Raw genomic sequence first — 20654 nt, forward strand, 5'->3', positions numbered from 1 at the left:
GGGCGCTGGTGTTGGACCACAAAAGAATATGGAGTGGTTCTGAAATTGCTCTTATTCAGGTTGTGTTTTACTCCAACAGTCCCTGCATGTCCTGTAGGTCTGTTGGCAATCATCTGAACCTTTACAGCCCTAAAGCCATCCTGTTGTCAGACCGAGTGCAATTTATCTGATACTTTGCTGAGAGGAGCCTTTAACAGAAGAAGATGTGGTCTGGCTGCCTGCAGTTTCTTCCCATCAGCTGTCCCAGCCGACAGAGTCACTGTGGGAGCATTCCTATAGCCCTGATGGTATAGCCATGTACAGATATATTTGTGAGGTCTATACCCAGAACAGGGGCAGGCTTCTCAGTAGGTCAACTAGATTTGAACTTTACTGCCCCAGTGATGGGGAGTAAGGGACAGGTGTGACAGAGCCAGAGGGAGGGTGCTATAGAGCCAGGCCTGCCTCATCCCACAGCTGACACGAGGCAGGAGCTGACTCTTTTCCCTCCCAGCAGTGACTCTCCCTTGGTGATGGCAGCAGCAGGAGTACATCTCATTTTCCAGGGCTCTGACCCAGGTGTTTTCCCAATGGCAATCTGCTGCCCTGTGTGGCTTCTGCATCTCTAGAGCCTCAGGTCGGCTCTGCTCAAACCCTCAAGCAACCCCATCTCAGGTCAACCCCCTGGTGTCCCAAGCAAAGCCTAAGTAAATTTGCTGTGCCTGCAGAGGCAAGACAGGATTTCTGACCAGGACACTGATAAAAGCCCTAGACAGTGGTGCCAAGTGGCACACATCTTGCAGAAGTCATGTGTCTCCCTTGCAAGTGTCTCCGTCGGCAGACAGGGTTGCTTTGCCCCAAAAATGAACAGGAAGTCTGGCTTTAAGGCACATTAAGGCTTCTTGCATTTACCTTTTTTTGCAACACCCAAAGAGGTACAAAATCTGCCACTTCCTTATTCCTCGCTCCAATTAAATGCAGCTGTGGAGAAATTCATCTCATTCCCCTTCTGGTTTTTATTCCTTTGATACCGCTCTCAGCAGTCCAGCCCCACGCTGGTAAAAATGGCTGATGAATGTCCCGTGCCTGTCACTCTCCCTTCCAATGCTGTTCTCCTGTGAGAAACTCCCCAGATTTTCCCTTCTCCCTTGTGCATCGCAAGCAGGTAACTGAAATACTACACAACAGTCCCAGCTCAGAAAATGCTTCCTCTCCTCATCTGCTCTCCCCTCTCTCCAAATCCCCTGTTCTTTCTCCCATCCCCTCTCCTGCACTACCTATTATTCCTTCAGGAATGAGCAGAGGCACCTGCCAAGCTGAGTGAGCCATTTCCTAGATTTCTATTTGTGGGATGGAGAAGATGAAAGGCAGAAATGTGGAGGAGAAAATACACTGATTTGGTGTGCAAAGCTACCCTGTACATCTCTTCTAATATCTCCTGGTGGGATGGCTTCCCACACTTCTTGGGGAGAATCCTTGGCTGCTCTCTTGTTCCCATGGGGCACGCAACCAGATGAACACAGTGCTGACACTTGTGGGAAAGTCAGGATGCTCCTCATCCTCCTTCTCCAAGTGCTTCCATTATTTTTGTGTAATCCTGCCTGCCTCCTTGGGAGGTTTCACCTCCTCCTCTTGGCATACGACATGAAACAACCGTGATGCTCCACTCGCAGTGGCACCATGTGCTGCGGCAGTCTGCCAGTACTGATCCCCATGGCCAGGTGTAGGGGAACCTCTATGCTTCCATCTGTGTGTCGTTGCAAGTGTTTGGGTACAACAGTGCCCAGACATTGCCAACCTCCAGTATTCATAAGCACAAGACGTCCCCAAACAAAGAAGCATCAGGAAAGAAAACCAAACCAAACCAACCAACCAACCAACCAACCAAAAAAAACCCAATAACCTTGATTATTTGTTAATTATTTTTTTTTCAGCATATTTGGGGGTATTCACTTAACGTCTGATTTTGAGTTTTTGAGTTTTCAGATTGCATTTCTTTTGTTTTCAAGTCCTATTCTGTCTTCTCTTCTTCTACTGCCCTACCAATTCCCGCTCCATCCCAAACACAAGGCTGAGAAAGATCATTTCCCCCTTTGAAATCTGAGTCTCTTCATTCCTGGATATAAGGCTCTGAGAAATAAATATACTGGGAGGTGAGGTGGGGGAAGTGGCTTGGCAACCCAAGAAAGAATGCAATAAACCAGTCATTTCCTTCCCAAGCATTAAACTCCACACCCTAGAGTTAGTGGTCTTTATGACAGCCTAGTCAAATAGGAAAAGGCTCTCAGAAAAGCAGAGGAGAAAGGTCCTATGTTTCAAAACTAATGCATGGACAAGGTGCCAAATGATTGTGTTTCTTTCATTTGCCGCAAACTGAGTTAGCTTTGAGCTTGAAGGAGCAGGTTTTTAAGTACTGCTTCTGGGCCTGGCATCAACGCTTCTGTTGCCATAATGAGTCAGACATCAGAGGCAATACACACTAAAGGACGCAGGCCAACACCTAGGCAAATACAAGCAGGAAAGGAGGGCTTAGAAAATACACGCACCTGACAGGGAAGAAGGACTCCAACCCCACAAACGTTTTGAAATGATAACCTCAATTTCCTGTGCTTCAGCAAATAAAATCACTTCAAAACAAAAACAATGAAAAAAAAACACTCTAGAATCTGTGCAATGTTAATTTGCCAGAGGCGGATTTTGCTCTGTTAATTGCCATTTGCCATGTACCAAAGCCACAGACCCCAAATGCTCTTGCACATTTCCCATCAGGCAAGCAGACACATGATTAAGAACATTTGAGCAGTCATCCTTAGGACTGTAAAAAAGATAAATCTTTAAATGAAGGGAAATTAATCTTCTGAGCCACAGAAACCACAGCCACAGATGCCCCTTCCTCTTGTCACCTGTCAGGGCTCCTGAAGGGCTGCTGGATGGCTGGGGGTAGGTAGCTGGCTCTGGGGACAGACTATGGGATGGAAAGTGCATTGATGGAAAACATTTGAAACTGATTTGAACTCCACCTTGGGCTTCACCAGGAACTCTGGGCAGCTTAGGGGCACTTACTTAATACCACTTATATCAGCTGTCACGAAAATTTTCTGATTAGTTCTCATTTGCCTCATTTTTCCCATTTTTTCCTTCCTCATCAGTTCATTTTAAGACCATCCCTCTTCTCCATCCATTCTTTGAACTTTTATCATGATCTGAAGAAGTGCTATGTTTTTCACAGTGCTCTTCTTTACTTTCCCTTAGTCTCTCCAACACTTCATCAAACACAATTGTCATGAAGAAAGCATTTACTACTAGAAATTGTAATGATCTGCTAACCATCTAATATGAAATGACCAACTACAGACCTCTAACAGACCTCTCATGTTTCTTCCTTTCTCTGCTAATAGGCTTCTTGTGCCATTTCAGGTCCAGTCTAACCTTGACAGTTTTATTCATGTGATTGATTAATGGGAACAATTTTAATTTTATTCTGACCAACGATTGTACTGATAGAGTCTCATCGCCATTATCCCAGTTGCATTGTTCTAAAGATGACCCACACCAGTCACCTTTCTGATGAGACCACCACCACCAGACAAAGCACTGTGCAGCTACAAATAGATACCTCTTTTTTTTTCCTGAGATATATCATTGAACCTGCCTTTTGACTTAAAAATTAGAGTGACGTGTTACAAACTTTGTGTTATAAAACCATGCGACGTAAAAAAAAGAATCACCTCTACTAATGCACACGGAGATCAATACCCATGTTTAAAAACCTCCAGTACCTCGATTTCTATGGTGTTAGACAGCACTAACACTATACAAGCCTAAATGGTGAGGTCACCACTCCAACAGGAACAAAATAATGAAGTCCAATACCCACAAAGAATTTGTATTCACATGCCATTGTTCTGGAGCCAGTTAATGATTTACCCAGATTAACTCCTGTGCCTTATGGACATAATGCCACGGTTTCCCCAAAATGCAGAAGTACACAGATATACTGTAAGAATTTTGAAATAGACAATATTTTTTAAGACTGCATAGTGGTTAAAAGCAAAGACTTTACAGAACATTAAAAATGTGTACATTTCCCGACCAGCCATTATTTTACATGCAGTGCCTTAGTATTTCAGGTCATGCCTACCTTGTGTGATCCCACATACATGCTAGAAATAAAGAGAACGTGATAAAGCAGAAGGATCATGATTAAGCTTTGATGTGAGGTTGGATCCTGACTTTACTGTGTTGTTGAGAGTTTGTGGGCATCGAAGGGGATATGGTAAATTTGCTCAGGGAACTGAGGGTGTGACATTAGTGCAAGTGACCCTACACTGAGGTCTTCCACACAGCCATGGCTACAATAAAGCAGTTTCCCCGCTAGTTAGATTAAAGCCAGCGTGGCTATGCTTCTTCTTCTTACTGCCACATTTTCTTGTGCACTTAATGATCTAATCACATCCTCTTTTTTCTACAGGGCCTTTGCCTCGTTCAGTGCCCAGGATGGATGGGGCTCATTGAATAGGCATCTGTAGTCTGACAGTTTGTCTGCAGATTCGCCTGGAGCTTAAAATACATCCTTTGATTCTATCCCTGTCTGTGCCACAAAGTTCCTGTGTTAGGATACAGGGCTACTCACTTAAACCAAACCAAAGTGGGCGCCTGACTCAAATCACTCGAGATCTCATTTGCAGAAGAACTAAACACTCATTGTATGCAACCAGAGCAGAGTGTTCCAAAATGCTAAGTGTTCAGGGAAAGGTAGATACTAGGAAGCTCAAACTTAAAATTAGGAGATGGTTTTAGCCATGATCTCTGAGGACTTGCCAGACAGTTGCCTTATGCACATTTTCTATCTGGACTGCTGAGACTGTTGCAGGATTCCCTGAGAAGAGCGTGCCAGTCTCTGCTTCCAAAGGTTGTTGTTTTGGGTGAAGTCAAACTAGGCTTGCAAAGGCATCTCTTTCATCTGAACTCTGTTGTGCCAACTCTGGATGCTCCAGAGCTCCTGAGGAGGTCACCCGGCTCAGGTCATCACCCCATGATACAGACTTGGAGGGTGACCAATCTTCGTGGAAAGCCCGGTAGCCCTGGGCCATCTATTCAACCTGCGAGGCCTTCAGTTTTCCTCAGAAGGGTACCCTGCTTCTGACTTACAGTACTCATTTGGTACACATTTCTATAAATTATTAGAATAAAGCCTCTATAAACATCCAAGCTTTATTCCTTCTTCACATACATATGTCTTTCTCTACACTGCCTCTGGGTCTCCTCATCTTTCAGGGACAGACAGAGAAGAGAGATCACTTGTCCTTCAAGGCCAGTGCCCAGGGGAGACAACGATCACCTGGAGTGGCCGTGTTTATGCACTGCACAAGCCAGGTAATCAAAGCTCTTCCGAGCAGAGGACTCAGTCAGCCCATCCCTCCTAGACTGCAGCCAGGTATTTCTGTACCCTTTTTCAGCAGTCCCTGGAGGATGAAAAAATGTAGGCATGTAGGCAAGACTATTAAAAGAGATGGAAAGAAGTCAGCAGGTTGTGGCAGTGACTACAGGCTTTGCTGTCTGGGTCCTGTGCATGTCGCTTCTAACAGGGATCAGTGCAATCTGGCTTTTAGGCAACGTTACAGGGAGAGTGATTCTCTTCTGCAGCGTGCTACAGTTGCTTGCGCAGTGTCAAATTTGGTATCATCTTGACGTCTGGTCTGTGGCACCCATCCATCTGTTGTAACTGAGTAGGTGTTGGGTGGGGTTGGCAGGAGAGGCTTGTTTAAGTGTTTGTTTTCATCCTGAAGGGGAACTGCAGCGTCAGCTCAGTAATTAATTAAATACTTGTCTTCTAAAAAAATGTGTGTACTGATAATCCAAACAAAGGGTGAGTAAGGCAGCTGGTGCTTCTCACTGCAGAAATGCGGAGACTTTGTTCCCCTCTCTCCTTGGTTCCATGCTTTTTCAGGTAGCTTTCCCCAGGGCTGGCACTCTGGTTTCTCATCCTGACTGAGCCAAATGCCCCCTGGCTGAATTTGGATAGGCCACTCCATCTTCTGTGCAGCAGTTCTCCTCTCTGTAAAATGCATCCAAAGTTAAACAGCTCCTTTGTTAGAGGCTTTGAAATTGGCTGATAAAAAGCACCACAGAAGAGATGGCCATCATTATTGATATCATGATCTTGTTGTGTGGTTATTCCATGCAAATACTCATAGCTTTAAATATAGTTTTGGTGTCATCTCCTCAGAGCAGAAGAGACGTGGTCTCCTGACACAATGGAAACCTAAGGCTGCCTCTCCAGATAAACCTGTGTCCTTTGGGAACCTGCTTCACTCATTTCACCCAGAACAGAGCACAAAAGCACTTCCCTCTGCTTTGCTGCCTGCCGGTACCTATTCATAAAGGCACGGTGTACCAAGCGACCCTTGTGTCTCCTCCATGTGTGACTAGGGAACGCTCCACCTGCTCTGTTTGAGCTTCTGGACAGGCCCCGGTGCTCAGCTCCTTGCCTTGGGACAGTGACTCCTGCTGGTCTGTTTTCCAGTCTACCAGGACACAGGTGTACTTTGTACCTAGCAATCAGCTTTAACCCGATCCTGTCCACGGATCAAAGAAGTGATTGATAGGATTTATTACTACCTTCAGCAGAACATTTATTTGGGAGCATGATAGATAGCCAAGGAAATGGGGGACCTTCCTGAGTACAGCTAAATATGGCAGGTCTTGTCCCATGTGCACAACCCTATGAAGTTCTGGCCACCTCCACCGAAACCTGGAGACAGCAAGGGATGTCCTGAGCAGCTCACGGATGGCTATTTTGTGGCTGGCAGGCCTGAATGCCAAGTTCATTAATACCCAGGATATATTTAAAGATGTGCACCCGCCTATGGGGTTTATAGGATCTGCCACTGTGAACAGAGCCATGATCAGCTGTTCTCTTTTCTCCCCTCACCTTCTTACAGACACACAGCAATAGGCACTGCCCTAGAAGCCTCTGTAAAGGAGTTGGTGGGTAGATCATCACATATTGCACGCTTCCTATAAAATACTCTGGAAGAGCCTGACCAGAAGCACCCACTGGGGCACTGATTAGAAGGGACAAAATAGGACTTTCATTGTTCTTTAGTTAAATAACAGAAAAATGCCAATGTTAGCAATATCACTCTGACGTCACCTATATTTTACCTATACCGTCACTCTTTGGTACCAGAGAAAAGTGTACAAATTCAATCCTTTCTATTGGTAGATCAGGTTGGGAGAGGGGCTGTGTATTATTATTTCTTATCTTGCAGACTAAAGCACATACTGTATGTGGGAACAAAATTTATTGTTCTTTTCTCCACTGTGATTTGTGTCATAATAAACTTTAGTTTCTCCTCTAAATTATTTCCTTCTCTATAATTTCCTCGGGTGACTCTTGGACCTTGAAGTGCTACCAGCCACAAAATTACCAATCATAGCATTTTGAACTCCAGTTATTCACAAGAAACTTGTACTCCTCACAACCCACAAATACTGTACTTGCAGTAAGATGAAGGGAGCTTACTCTGTGCTTTAATCATGTCCTGTTCATTTCCATGAACTAGGATTTCTCCTCATTCAAGTGGCTCTCCATTTCTTTTTTTTTTTTTTCATTTGTGAAAAACAAACCCACCATCAAATAACCCCATACTGAGCTGAGCATTTTTCACTAGCAATTTTGCAGCAGAGCATGACCACTACAGGAGGAAGGGAAGGAAAAGACACAAGAACAGTGAAAAGAACCTTTGGATTAGAAAAATATTTAATTCAGCTGTAATACCGGTGGTGCTAGACATGGCTTTTTCCAGATTTGTTTTGGGGAAGTCCCCACCTCCAGTGGAGAGCTCGAACAGCCCATGATAGCAACTCCATTCTGACCACATCCTAGCACAATTTTTCTCCTTTTTTCTTTTCCCACTTCTCCCACTTCTGCCTTTCTTTCTTTTCTACTTGTCTTTTTCTTCCTTCTCTCCTCTCATCTCCCTGCTTATTCTTTGCAAGAATATTGCTTTATTCTCTATTCTTTATATTCTTTTATTCTATTGCTTTATTCTTTATTCTTTGGGAGAACATTGCTCTGGCTGTGTCAGTTTGCAAAGGTAGGGAGACCCAGATGGATACGTGGGAGTGATGGCTGCAGCCGGTATGGGCAGAATCACAGAAAAGCTGAGTGAATCCTTCAGGAATAACACCAGTTTATTCGATAGTGATGAGCACCCTGTGGCTGAGCACACCCAGCACAGGGTGAGGAGCCCGGCTGCAGTGCAGGATCCCCTTGCGCTGCCCTCCACACCCCGCTGCTGTGGCTCTGCCTTTAGCAGCCGGGCATCACTGCCCCTTTGGCTGCTGCTCTGCTCTCAGGTGACACGTGAAATAAAGCCTTAAGAGGGTTTTCATAACCTGATAGCATAACCTTGGGTCCCCAGGTTTTTCAGCCTTGTCTTGCCCTGGGTGATCAAGGGGCTAGACAATTTTGTTGATTTTGTTAGATCCAAATACCACACCTTATTGTTCAGATAATTGATCAAAGTATTAAAGATTACCCCCAGGGGCTATCTGGGGGTATTCTGCTGCCACCCTTGCTAACATTGCTAACCTTTCACTTCTCTTTCTCACTTCCTTTCTATTTTAAACCAAACAGCAGAGCAGAATTTTGCATCTTCCCCATGGCTGCTAGATTTTCTTAACCATAACGTTTTTTTCTCCTCCTGTGAGAAAAGCTATGATAGACTTTCCAAAATCCCCTCTAATGTTTACATTAAAAGGTTCTGCATAATCCATGGCTTCATTGAGAAACTTCAAGATTTTTTTTAGGAAATTAAAAAGGCGTGCTTTTCCTTTATTGGCTCCGTCATGTCTAACATTAAGCTCATCTGCAGGTTTTATAACTCACTACCTTGTAGTTCTTCCCTTTTCATGTGTGTGAGATTATCTCGATTTTAAAATAAAATACTTGCCATGTTCCATTTAGCTGGCATAGCAGAATATTATGTATATTTCTAAGGGAAAGTTGCATGATTTTCTCAACAGCTATCAGCCTTGATTAATGCCATCTGCTCTGGGAGGCTTGTTACTTTAGCATGTCAGTCCTGCAGTTTCTCTTTTGATACCTCAGTGTTTGACAGGCCCTCATCTTTGGTAATTAAATGAAATACATAGAGAGTGAAGATATTTCCAGCCAGTAAAGACTGATGGGATGATATAATGTAGTCTCTGCAACACACTTGTCATTTTATAATTGCCCCTTTGATTCAGCAAATCCACTAATTCTCTTTCAGGTATTTGTATTTCTCAATTGTTTGTAGTAGAAATGTGTCTGTTTTCTTTTGAAACTTCTTCTCCATCCTCCTGTTTCCCATCTTTCACCTTCCTTTGCCAGTTTATGTTCCTTTCTGTCGGGTTAGCCAGGGCTAGATTTCCTTTTCCTGAAGGTTACCTGTTTGGTTCATCATACTGTGTTTGTTTTTTCTTGCCTTCCTGCTTCCTTTTTGGTTTCAGGGTATGCATACCTTCTGTGATGCAATTATGGTATGCTTAAGTAGTTCCATGCTGAGGCTCAGGATTGCAGCGTCTTCACTTCTAACTGGCTTCTTTCTCTGTACTTCTCCCCAGCCCTCTCCTTCCTCCAAATCCAAGAATTTTAAAGGATTATATTTTAATTGCAGTACAATTTAAGTGTTAGCTGGCTATTAGATTTCTCTCTCCACCCTGGAAGGCTTTGTGTGATGTTTTGGGTTTCTGGTGCTATACTGGGGCGGGAGGGGAGGTATTTGCATAAGCTCCTTTATTTAAGGCTGGCCCAGACCCAAGCCTGTACACTTCTAGGTACCGCATGAAACACAGTTGTGACACAAACAAGTGGCAAATGCAATTTCAAACAAAGGTCCTGCCAAGGCACTTTGAGGGGAAATGACAAATTAAGATTGGTCAGACTGTTTGATGCTGGAGCATGCTTCAATAAGTTCAAGAGCACCACCAGGTTTTGGAAAAAAATCTGGATGTGTTATCAGGTTGGCATTATCCAGGAAGGGAGGAGTTGCTTTGTTTTTTTTTTTCCACTGTGATCCTATTTAACTATGTTTGCTAAACAAGAAACTGGGGGAAAAAAAAGCAGGAAAAATCCTGGTTTAAAACCAACAGACACACATGCTTTGTTTTAGCATCTCTCTGCCATGGTAGGACAAACTGCTTTAATCAGTTTCAAAACAAAACAAAGTGAAGCAAAACACGTGCACAGCTCTGGAACCTAAAGGGAAAAAAAGGCATTTACAGAAAAATGCCAAGAGCACTGAGAAAGAATGAAATGAGAAGGTCAGGGAGGAAAGAATTGACATCTTGCCTTCTGCTCACACACTGAAAGTAAGAGTGTTATCCATACCGGGGGAGACAATGGGGAAAAATGAGGAAAGAGTCACACAAGACCCCAAATATGAACAAACAGTTTGCATACAGAGGGTGGCCATAAATTACACCAAATTGGTGGGCTGCAAAGCTACAATCAAGTCCACACAGGTCCAGCTTGGAGTGGGGGAACTGAGAGGGTTTTCCTTCCGGACTCCTGATCCAGCCACATCCCAGCTCAGCTCTGGGCAAGAACCCACTGCCCTTCCCCACCAGCCGGCACCCTCCAAGCTGTGTCTGCAGTTTGGAGGTGATGGGTGCCACCAGGCACAGCAGGGGACACTTTAGAAAGAGTGTCACTGACTTCCCCTCAGTGGTGTGGGGCCCATCTGGCTGTGGGTGGCTGAAGTCCGGCAGCATCGCATTCACTGGACTTTGGCTTTAAAAGGAGATGTGTAAAAGAGAAGAATAGCACCGATGTATTTTTAGGACACCGAAAATTTAAAAAAAAAGATACGTATTTTGAAACTGACCCTTGGCAGCCTGTTTAAAAGAGCTTGAAACTATCTGAACTACATAAGGAGAAAAAAAAAGGAAAGAAAAACATGCCCATGAGGGCTGAAAAATCACTTCAGTAATAGATGACTTTTAACTTTACATCAGAAAATGTTTGGCAGGCATAATTTTAAAGTGTTAGGGAAATGTGTGTGATAACTGCTCGGGTGAAAGAGCAAATGTAGTCCACAGTGAGATTTATCAAATGTTCACATAAGCAGTCAGAATCTGGCAGGGCCAGCTGCCGGAGAGGGACAAGGAGGATCACAGCTCTGAACTTTGAAAATCTAATGAAGCCCAGTGATTTCTCACAGGAAATTTTTCTTTGAGTATGTTCATGTGTCGTGGGAATGCTAGGGAGCAGAAGGCTCTGAAAAAATGCCAGCTACAAGGCACAAGGGAAACAAAACCCTCCACGACCTACCGAAGGCTAAACCACCCTTTTCCTCTTTTAAAGCCACAAAGATCCTCGATGCACCAAAACCCCTGAGCCCTGTTGTATTCTCCTGAATTACACAAACAGGACAATTGACAGACCAGGGTTATCAGAAGGGTCTTGTAGTCTCTTTTCAAAGAGACCAGAAGTGCATTGAACAATCCTGGGTCTGTGTGGGATTATGAGCAGAGACTTCAGCCAGCCAGCAGACTGCAGTGCCACTTGGGGTTTTGACTGCTTGCAGAATGGAAGAGGGACATCAACACAAAGAGTTACAGGACTAGGAGGAGAATGGCCAGAGGAAGAAAAGCAGCTTAAAGCAGAATTCAGCTATCCCTGGTTTTGCACCACAAATATGTAAGCAGCTGGCTTTTGTTCTGCTACAGTTGCATCCTATCAAAGAAGTGTACCACTTAAACACCTTTTGTGACACAAGATGCTTTAAAAAGCTGGGTTTTATAGCTCAGATATCTTGGAGATCTTTCCCTGTGCTTGAGGCATGACCATTTTCCAGCACACGATGACATTTGGGAACGTGTTTTCTTGTAAGGTTCCTTGCAGCATGGAGCTGTAGCAGCTGGGTAGACCTCGGATCCCATGTGCCAGAAATGATGGGACATTCAAGCCTCCGAGGTGCCCCAGACCTGAATTGGGCTTTTGGAGAGTGCTGGATATGCTAGAAATGTGTAAGAGCCAGGCCTAGCTGCAAATGTCTGAGGAGGGAGCCAGATGGGTGAGTCTTCTGTTTTTTGTAAGAGTCTTGACAGGTTGTGGATAATTAGTTCATTTAGACTGGAGACAAGCCAGCACTACCTTAGCCTTGATCCCATATGCCTGAAGTACGAGTGGGAGTGGGGGTACCCAGCAACTCCCAGGAACGGGCCGTGTCCTACACGTAAAAAGCTGGAATTTGATTCTGTTTCTCACTTTCAGCAGGACTGTGCTGGCTTTCCAAGTCCTTAAGGACGCATGAAAGCCATGTGCCTGTTTGGCCCCAGTCGCTTGTAACTCATACTTTCCATATGAAGTTCACCATACAATAACACAGAGAAACGACTTAATTGAATTTGTTTGGAACCCAATATCAGAGCAGTGTAACAAATAGAAAACAGTTAAGCGCTGTGCAATCAAACAGTCAGGGAGAAGTTACAAATTTCAACACACATGCAGCTGCATTGTGGAAAAACAATCAAAACTACTACATGTAATATGGTTGTGCTTCCATAACAATTTCCATCCAGGCATAGAGAAACACTTAACATATTTTACTTGAAATTCCCAGCGCTGTTTCCTGGGACAAAAAGGGGAACTGTGGATCTCTGCAGCTGAGTGATTAGCCCAGGGTCACAGGGCAGGAGATGTGGAAGCAGGACTTTGGACTCCTGGTGATGTACTTTAACCACAAGACCATCCTTCAGTCTCCTTCACACCGATGACTTTGGAACTAGCTTTAAAAGATCCAGTGAGACGCAATGATGGGAGTGCTAGATAGCTGCACTAGATAGCCAGAGGCAACAAAAATGATTAAAGACATGTGGGGGTATTTCTAAACGAAAAGATTAAGACCAGAACTATTTTATTTAGAAAGGAAAACAGTAAAAGATGATAGAATTGAGGTATATAAAATAATGAATGGTGTGAAGGAGAAATCAGATGCCCTTCATAAAACAAGAGGGCACCTAATGGAATTTAAAAAGGCATTAGCTTATAAATGGGTAAGGATATCACTCTCCAGCTTATCTCTAAGCAACCCATGTAACTCTCAGTTGCAGGATATTGATGTAAATGGTTCAATAAGATTAAGGAAAAAAGGAATGATTATATATAACCAGTAATAAATACAGAAGATCTGGCGGCTACAGAACATACTTCTTCAAAGCTACAGTTTTGCCCTGAAAGAACCACCTCCTTTCCTGAGAAAGAGCTAACTCTTCTCGTTCCCAATTGAGTCTCACCTTCCCGAGTGCAGGAGGCCCAGAAAAAACTGTAGCTGCTTTCTCAAATATCCCCAAAAGAGGAGCACTCCTGCCTACACACTTCTCAGGAAGCCTGTTCCTCAGAACAGCATCAACAACCTTGAAGATTCAGTTCTGCTAATACCCCAAATCACGTCCTCATTTTGCCTCCAGGAACCCCAAACTCTCTTTGTACCGCAAAGCCCCGTCCAATACAGACTGCAAGCCTGTCTAGCCCCTTTCCTGCCACACCATTTAGAACAAATCAGGCTGCTGTATATAAATGGTGTCAAATTTGCCTGTTGGTGGCAAGCTAGGAAGGCCTGTGCCTACCTTGTGTGAGTGATCCTTAGTGCTGGGAGTATCTCTCTTCAGTGTTTAGAAAAGCATTTTGTATAATGGGTACATGAATGGTTACAAAACTTACAACGATCATTTCTGATAACTCCTCAGCACTGGTCCCTGATGCTGAATGGTTAGACCATCAATCCTTCTTAGTAAGACACCTCAGCTAAACCTCTAGGCTAACCCTTTGGGTTACTTGGAAAGAAGTAAGCCTTAGGGAGACAGGAATCAGTTTTTTAGCCAGAGACCCCACTTCACTCCTTCCTCTGGGCATGGCAACCATGGCACTCCTACCTCCATCCCTTGATTGCGATGGTGGGCCTGCATTCCCTTTGTAAGGCACAACATGCACCGCTCCTCTTCCATCTAATGCCACCTCCACGTACGGTTCACACAGAGAAATAACACCTTTCCCATTTCATACGAGCACTTTGCCTTAACTTTGAGCAATTTTAACAGCCCCTGAACACTTTGGTTTCCAACAGTTATTTATACGGTCTCAGTGCCTGCCTCTCCTCTCTTCCCCCCACTCCTCTGGCAGCACTGATAGCTGGAGCTATTGTTAATTACTTGTTGAACACCTGCAGTGCTCTGCTACAGCAGGAGAGGTGGTCCTTCCCCAGCAGGACTTACGAGCTGGGTACACAAGTGAACTAGTGTGTAGAAAGTTTGCCAGGTGATCGGATGAGGAGGATGTTTTTAAGTGTTCGTAAGAAAGTGAGGAAAAGAAAAAGGCTCTCTGAGCATGTTTCTTTATTAAGTCTGTCCTCTCCTTGTTATACAGTATGATGAAAATGAATCATAGAATCAGAGAACATCCCAAGTTGGAAAGGACCTGAGAGTACTACTGAGTCCAACACATGTGGAAGGGAGTGAGTTTGAGCAAGCGAACTCATGATAAAATGAACGTTACTGAACAAGTCATAGGAAGACAATAAGCATGAAGGGTTTGACTTGAAGAGAAAAAAAAAATATAGAAAAAGAAATAGTTTTGCAGCTGGAACAGAGAAGAAATGAAGGATATATCTACAGGGCAAATCAAAAATTCTTCTCACTGACAAATACATGCAACATTTTCACTGATCAGAACAACAGGCATTGACTGAGGATTTTTCCTGTGAAAAATTCAGATGATTTTTTAGATTTTTTTTTCTGTCAGATGGTCTTTTTCATACTTCTATTTAATTAAAATTCAAAATAAATAGTGGCTTCCAGTTGTGAGAAAGATCTGGTTTCAGTTTTGTAACAGAATCCCAAATTGCTTTTTGATAGATGTGATTTTTTTTTTAATTAAAATGTATTTTTTGCTTAGGAAAAGTAAACTTTTTTCCACTGACAGAAATGCTGATGAAAAAAACCTTAGTCAACTACAGCCTATTGGGTCAGCGCAGGTAAGCTCACCGAGGTTGGCTGTGCTCTTTGTAAATATTCTCCAAGTAGCTGAGGCTTTGAAGACATGCCCAAAGCAGAGTATTACCAAATTAAAGGTATCTCACTTTAAACTGCATCTTGTAGATATTGCATCCAAAACTGTTCCTGGACACAAACACTAAACAGGGCCACATTTATTGTCACTTAGATTGAGCAGATCTTTTCTCTCTGGGATTTACTACCTATGTATACTCATAGAGAATGCTCGTATCTCTTTCCAGACTGTGTTTTGCTAACTTGGCCATTCAAGCCCCTTTGCACCTCCTTTCACAAGACAGATACTCCACTCTCTGGTCATCCTTCTAGCTCTGGTTCCAGCTTAGGTTCATCGTTCTCCAGGATGGATGCTGCGAGCTGCACACCCTGCTCTAGATTGTTTCACCCGTGCCTTACGGGTGAAATTCATACGAGCGTATGAATATTTCTTCATGTCTGCTGGAAATGCCTGGCCTGGGACAACCTCCCATAATTTCTGCCCAGCCAAATCACAATGGGATTTCACAGTTCTTTCAGGAGAACTAAAGGCTATGACAGATGAAGCCTGGCAAATCTTGCTACAGCAGTAGGAGACAGTTCTGTCCCCACACCAGCTGCGTGTTTGACAAGGGCCACCATACTCACCCTGAGCCAGGAGTGGGCTGCATATGGGTGAGCCTATGCACTGCCAGTTACAGCCCCACATCACAGCTGTCCTGTAAGTCATCCGGAATTGTTCCTGTGAAAATAAAGGAAACCCCACAGACGCTCGCACTGAACCCAACGTCTGGGGCCACCAGTGCTGGTTGAGGGGAGAATGACTGCAATTGTACAGGTCTCATCTGGGAACCACAAGCAGAAAGCCTAGGTGAGACAGAGCTCCTTCCCTATCAGAGGGGACAACCCTCTTGTGCAGTGCTATTTTTATTTTATTTTTATTTTTTCCACAGGGCTGTTTCTTATTCAGTGTGAGTGCATCGGGCAAGGAAAAAAATAGTTGAGCAAAAGCCACTGAATAAATTATCAGGATGAGTTGTCCTCTGCCCCGACAAGCACTTCTAAGGTTTGTATCCCTCACCTGTAGACTTCGGCTACAAATAAACCACCTGCAAAGCCGCATTTGTGCTAACCTGCCAACCACATCAAACTGGCAGCTTCCTTTGCCAGTGGGGGGAACCAGCCCTACGAGCAGCTATCAGGAGAAGGTTATCAGGTGAGCCATTTATTTCATAAACATGGGTTTAAAGTGACTGAACATGCATCGGCACCCACTTTGGTTCAGTTGGGTAGGGGATGATTGGATTTCTGCATCAAAAGCTTGACTAAAATTCACAGCAGACAACCCAAGATTATTAAAACTACGATGTACATCATCAACGTGGAATGTGCTCATGGCTTTCACGTATATTTAAAAAATGCTCAAGGTATTACCAGCTAGAAAGATAGTATTTACTGCCCCTCCCCCTCCTCCCCCCCCCCCACATTCTCTAAGCATATAAATATGTTCAACATCATTTACCAGAGAAGGAGGGAAAGAAGAGGTACCTCTGCCTGCACCAGTAGTAAAGTGGACAAAATAAAAATGAAGATTTGCATTTTATATTATTCACCTTCAATCTGAAAAAAAACACAACAACTGTATTCTACAGAAAGTAGGACAACAGAAAGCTGTATTTTAGCACAGTAAGGCAAATTAATTCTTTGTGAAACAACACAGAAGTTGATGGAACTATACCAGAGATGAAATTTATCCAGGCTGTAAAAAGAAAACATAAGTACAATGCAGACCAACAGAAGAGATTCCATTTAAAGTAAGAGTTATGTTTCTGTCAAAAAAAAAAAAAGAAACAAAAAAAGAAACAACTAACTAAATTTGTTTCCTGGAAGGAGATCCAACTTGGCTCCACTGCAGCAGTGTAAAAGTGTCCAAAATAAGTAACAGCAGGCATCTCTGCTAAAATTTGCTTCTGATCAACATTATTTTTCCTCTGGTACCAGCGCAGAGCTGAACACATATTGCCAGCAAGGCACAGAAGTTTACTGCACAGAATGTGAAAAAGGGGGCTAAAGCTCTGGAATTTAAAGCTCAGCTCAGCCAGTGAATCAGTGCATGGTCTTAAACAATTTGCACGCCTTCTGTGGGGCTAATTCCCACCTAAATGCTTTTAATTTCATGAACACATAAGGCCAAAGTTTAGGGAGGGGGAATACTCTTAATTTCACCCGTGTTCTGTGCCCTCTTCCCCATGCATCAAGGTGGGACCCTCACTGCAGGAGTGTTAGCAACACTGGACGACTATGAGCTCCCCGAAGCATCAGCATCCTACTGAATCCCGCTGATGACTAGTTACACCAAAGCAGGAACTTTACATTGCGTTTTAGTGGCCGTGATTTGTATATACCAGCACACATTAATAAATGAACAGCAAAGCACCATAATCACAATCTGCACACCTGTGTCTGTTTTGCGGTATCCTGAAAATGTTTCTAAAGTAGCTAGACTACAGAAAGCAGAAATATCTTTCCTTCCCAGATGGGCTTATGCGAAATTGTGCCCAACTGTGAGTAGCAGATATGATATTTTGTTAATTGTGAGAGACCCCACTCTGAATAATGTCCTCACATTTGTTATGATCACTGAGTATTTCCTTCCACGACACATTTTCTCCATACATAAACTTAACATAATCCAATAAAAAGCCTGTGTGTGCAGTTCTTCTACACGCAGCCTTTCCAGTATGAGGGGTTGGCTTTTCTATACACGATAGTCATGAGATTTTTCATTTCTGCGTAAGACCCACAATGAGTGGAAGCCTGCCTCATGCAAAACTGTTTGTTCTCAGGTTGTTCCAGCCTAAAACCGAAGGCTTCATTCGGAGACATTTGGCAAGTAGCGCTTCTCAGAAGCCAGAAACAAAAGCTGCACTAGACATGAGGAAATTGTTCATTAAAGAAACAATACCAAAAACCAACCAGGGAACTATGCTGATGTGACAGATGAAATTGTAACGAAAAGAACAGAAAGAATCCAGAGCCAACACAGTCCCAAAGTTTTGCAGTAAATTGTCTTTTGAAAATGAGATGTACGCCAAATATCCCTCCTAAATTCTCGCGTCTAATTCGGTCGTGTTCAAAATGGAATTTAAATGGAGGCGGTTTCAAAGGGACAGAGCAACACCTAAGCTCTGAATCTGGCTCAAATCCAGAAGAATTCTCCTGAAATCAACGGTTACAACAGTGCAAATCCGCAAGAGATCTAAATCTGTCCTAGCTGATTCCAGATCTATCTTTTATTTGCTATATGGCTTTAGGCAAGTCAGTGACCTTCTTTTTATTTCTCAGTTTCTCCATCCGTAAAATGGTGATAATACTGCTTGTAATACGTGAAGGCTGGGGGATGAGTTAGTTCTGTAACACGGTCTGGATATGAAAATTGCTTGGGATAAGTTGTTTGTGGTCACCTCTATCAACTCTCTTGGCTCTTTACAATCTTAATACTCATCTTTTCACTGGCTTGCATATTTCTCTTTCAAAAACCATGAACCGTAGCCTGAAACCCTCATTCAAGTTTTCCGCTCTTTAAATCCATAGCGGGATTCACACCAGAAAACCGAGGGTGAAATTTGGTCCTTGGCCCCCCACAACGACGACCTGCAAGGCTTTCTGCCACGAAAGATCTCACTGCGCGGGCTGGGGTCCGTTTAGATGCGTTTTGCAGAGCTGGGAGCACCACACACCAACAAACGTGGCAGGTCTGCCTCCCCTCACCCCCGAATAACGCGTCTGTGCGGGCGTCAGCAGCACTGCCCGCGTTGTTCCAGCAGTGAAACCCGGAGAAAAAAAACAAAACAAAACAAAACAAAACACAAAAAAACCCACCGACAGCCCAACCTGAGCACACCCTCGCTGTGACAGCTAGGAGAGGGACCTCTAGTGTGTGCTCCGCCGCTTCGCCTGGTGCTCGGGGCGTCATTAATACACCACAACCACCGCAGTCATTTTGAACGCGCGAGGGGAAGTTTCGCCAAGTGCTTCCCAACTACTTTGCGAGCATCCTCGCACGGGAGCAGCTTAACCCAATCGGCATCAATTAAAGTTCCACTTTTTTTTTTTTCCTTCTCCTTTTTCTTTCCTCCCCCGGCCAAGGCACCGACTCCCTCGGAGTAACCGCCCCCCCCCCGTCTCCCCGCTGGCTCGCCCTCCCCCGGCGGCCGGGCAGGGAGGGATTAAGGCGGAAAAGTTGCGTTTCGGGCGAAGCGCTTGTGACAGCGAGGATGCGTGAGGGAGAAAAATAATAAAAGAGGAAGGAAAATAATAATGCCCGAGGTGCAGCGGGGAGGCTCCGTGCCTCAGGGGCCGGGGGAAGGGGTCGCCCTGCCCCGCTTCGCCCATTTTTAATTTGCCCCAACAATCCCAGCACGCTGGGTGCCCGCGGGGCATTCTCGAATAAACTTGTATCTCGCTGATTGAAAACAGGCGGCGGGCGGCTTTTTCATTTATTTATTATTTTTTCTTTGAGAAGGGGGGGGGGGGGGGGGGGGGTCAAGAGAATTCTTTCGGGACGGGACCGGGCACCGGGGGCAGCGCGAACGGCCCTGAGGGGGGGAGGGCACAACGGCCGCCCTCAGCCGCCAACGGTCGCGGCGCCTCAGCCCCCTCAGCGCCCCGCGGCAACGGTCACGGCGCCTCAGCCGCCAACGGTGGCGGGCGCCTCAGCCCCCTCAGCCCCCTCAGGCGGCGGCGGCGCCTCAGCCCCCTCGGGGGCCGCGGAGGACGGGCTCCGGGGCCGCGCAAGGGGGAAATGGCCGCAGGGCCGCCCTCCCTTCGCCGCCCCGGCAACAAAGGGCGCCGCGGGCGGAGGGGGGGAGGTGGGGGGGTGTGCTCCGGCGGGGCTGCGTGAGGGGAAGGTGCCCGCAGCTCCCACCCGCGCACACAATGGCGGCCCCCTCCCGCAGCCCGCCGGAGAACAATGCGAGGCGCGCACCCCCCGCGCGCAAACACGGACCGATCCCATTAAACACCCCCCCACACACCCTCCCCCCGCCACACGCACACACCTTGGAGGGGCGGCGGGGAAAGGAGGAGCCCCCACCACCCGTCCTCCTCCCTCCCTTCCCTCCCTCCTTTCCCTTCCCTTTTCCTTCCCTCCCTTCTCTCCCTCCCTTCCCTTCCCTTCCCTTCCCCGCCTCCCCGCGGCGCTGCGCGGGGGCGCGGGTTGCGCGGGGGAGCGCGGCGGGCGAGGGCGGCCGCGTCCCCGCGCGGGGTGCCCGGCACATGCGTGGAAGCGAGCGGCACCCTCCGCCGCAAACAACAACAAGCCCGAGCAGCCCTTACCTGGAACATCGGAGCCGACAAACTCTGTCCCTCTTTTTTTTTTTTTTTTTTTTCCTCCTCTTTTTTTTTTTTTTCTCCCCCTTTTCCCAACCTCCCCCCCCCCCCCCCCCCCTCCAAACTCACACTTCCGATATTTCTCTCTCTCCCGGCAGCGGTCTGCTCTCCTCGCTACACCAGAGAGAAATGCAATAGCTTGGCTAAGGTAGACAGAGCAAAATACAGAGAATAGTTGCTCCAGGGCTTTGAAACCCCTCAAGGCAAGGATCAGGATACAATTAGCTCATGTCTCTACCTCCAGT

General features: G+C 45.4%; 1 protein-coding gene across 1 annotated transcript in view; it reads right to left on the reverse strand.

Annotated features, from left to right (window-relative positions):
• Window positions 1-20375, reverse strand: part of KCTD1 (potassium channel tetramerization domain containing 1) — a 98287-nt gene extending 77912 nt beyond the window's left edge. Inside the window, exon 1 of the mRNA XM_050709220.1 lies at window positions 20356-20375. Coding sequence (XP_050565177.1) covers window positions 20356-20364 — 9 coding nt within the window. The 5' untranslated portion in view covers window positions 20365-20375. The remainder of the gene's footprint in view (window positions 1-20355) is intronic.
• Between the last annotated feature and the right edge of the window lie 279 nt (window positions 20376-20654).

Source organism: Cygnus atratus, chromosome 2 (genome assembly GCF_013377495.2).
Source record: "Cygnus atratus isolate AKBS03 ecotype Queensland, Australia chromosome 2, CAtr_DNAZoo_HiC_assembly, whole genome shotgun sequence".
NCBI lineage: Eukaryota > Metazoa > Chordata > Aves > Anseriformes > Anatidae > Cygnus > Cygnus atratus.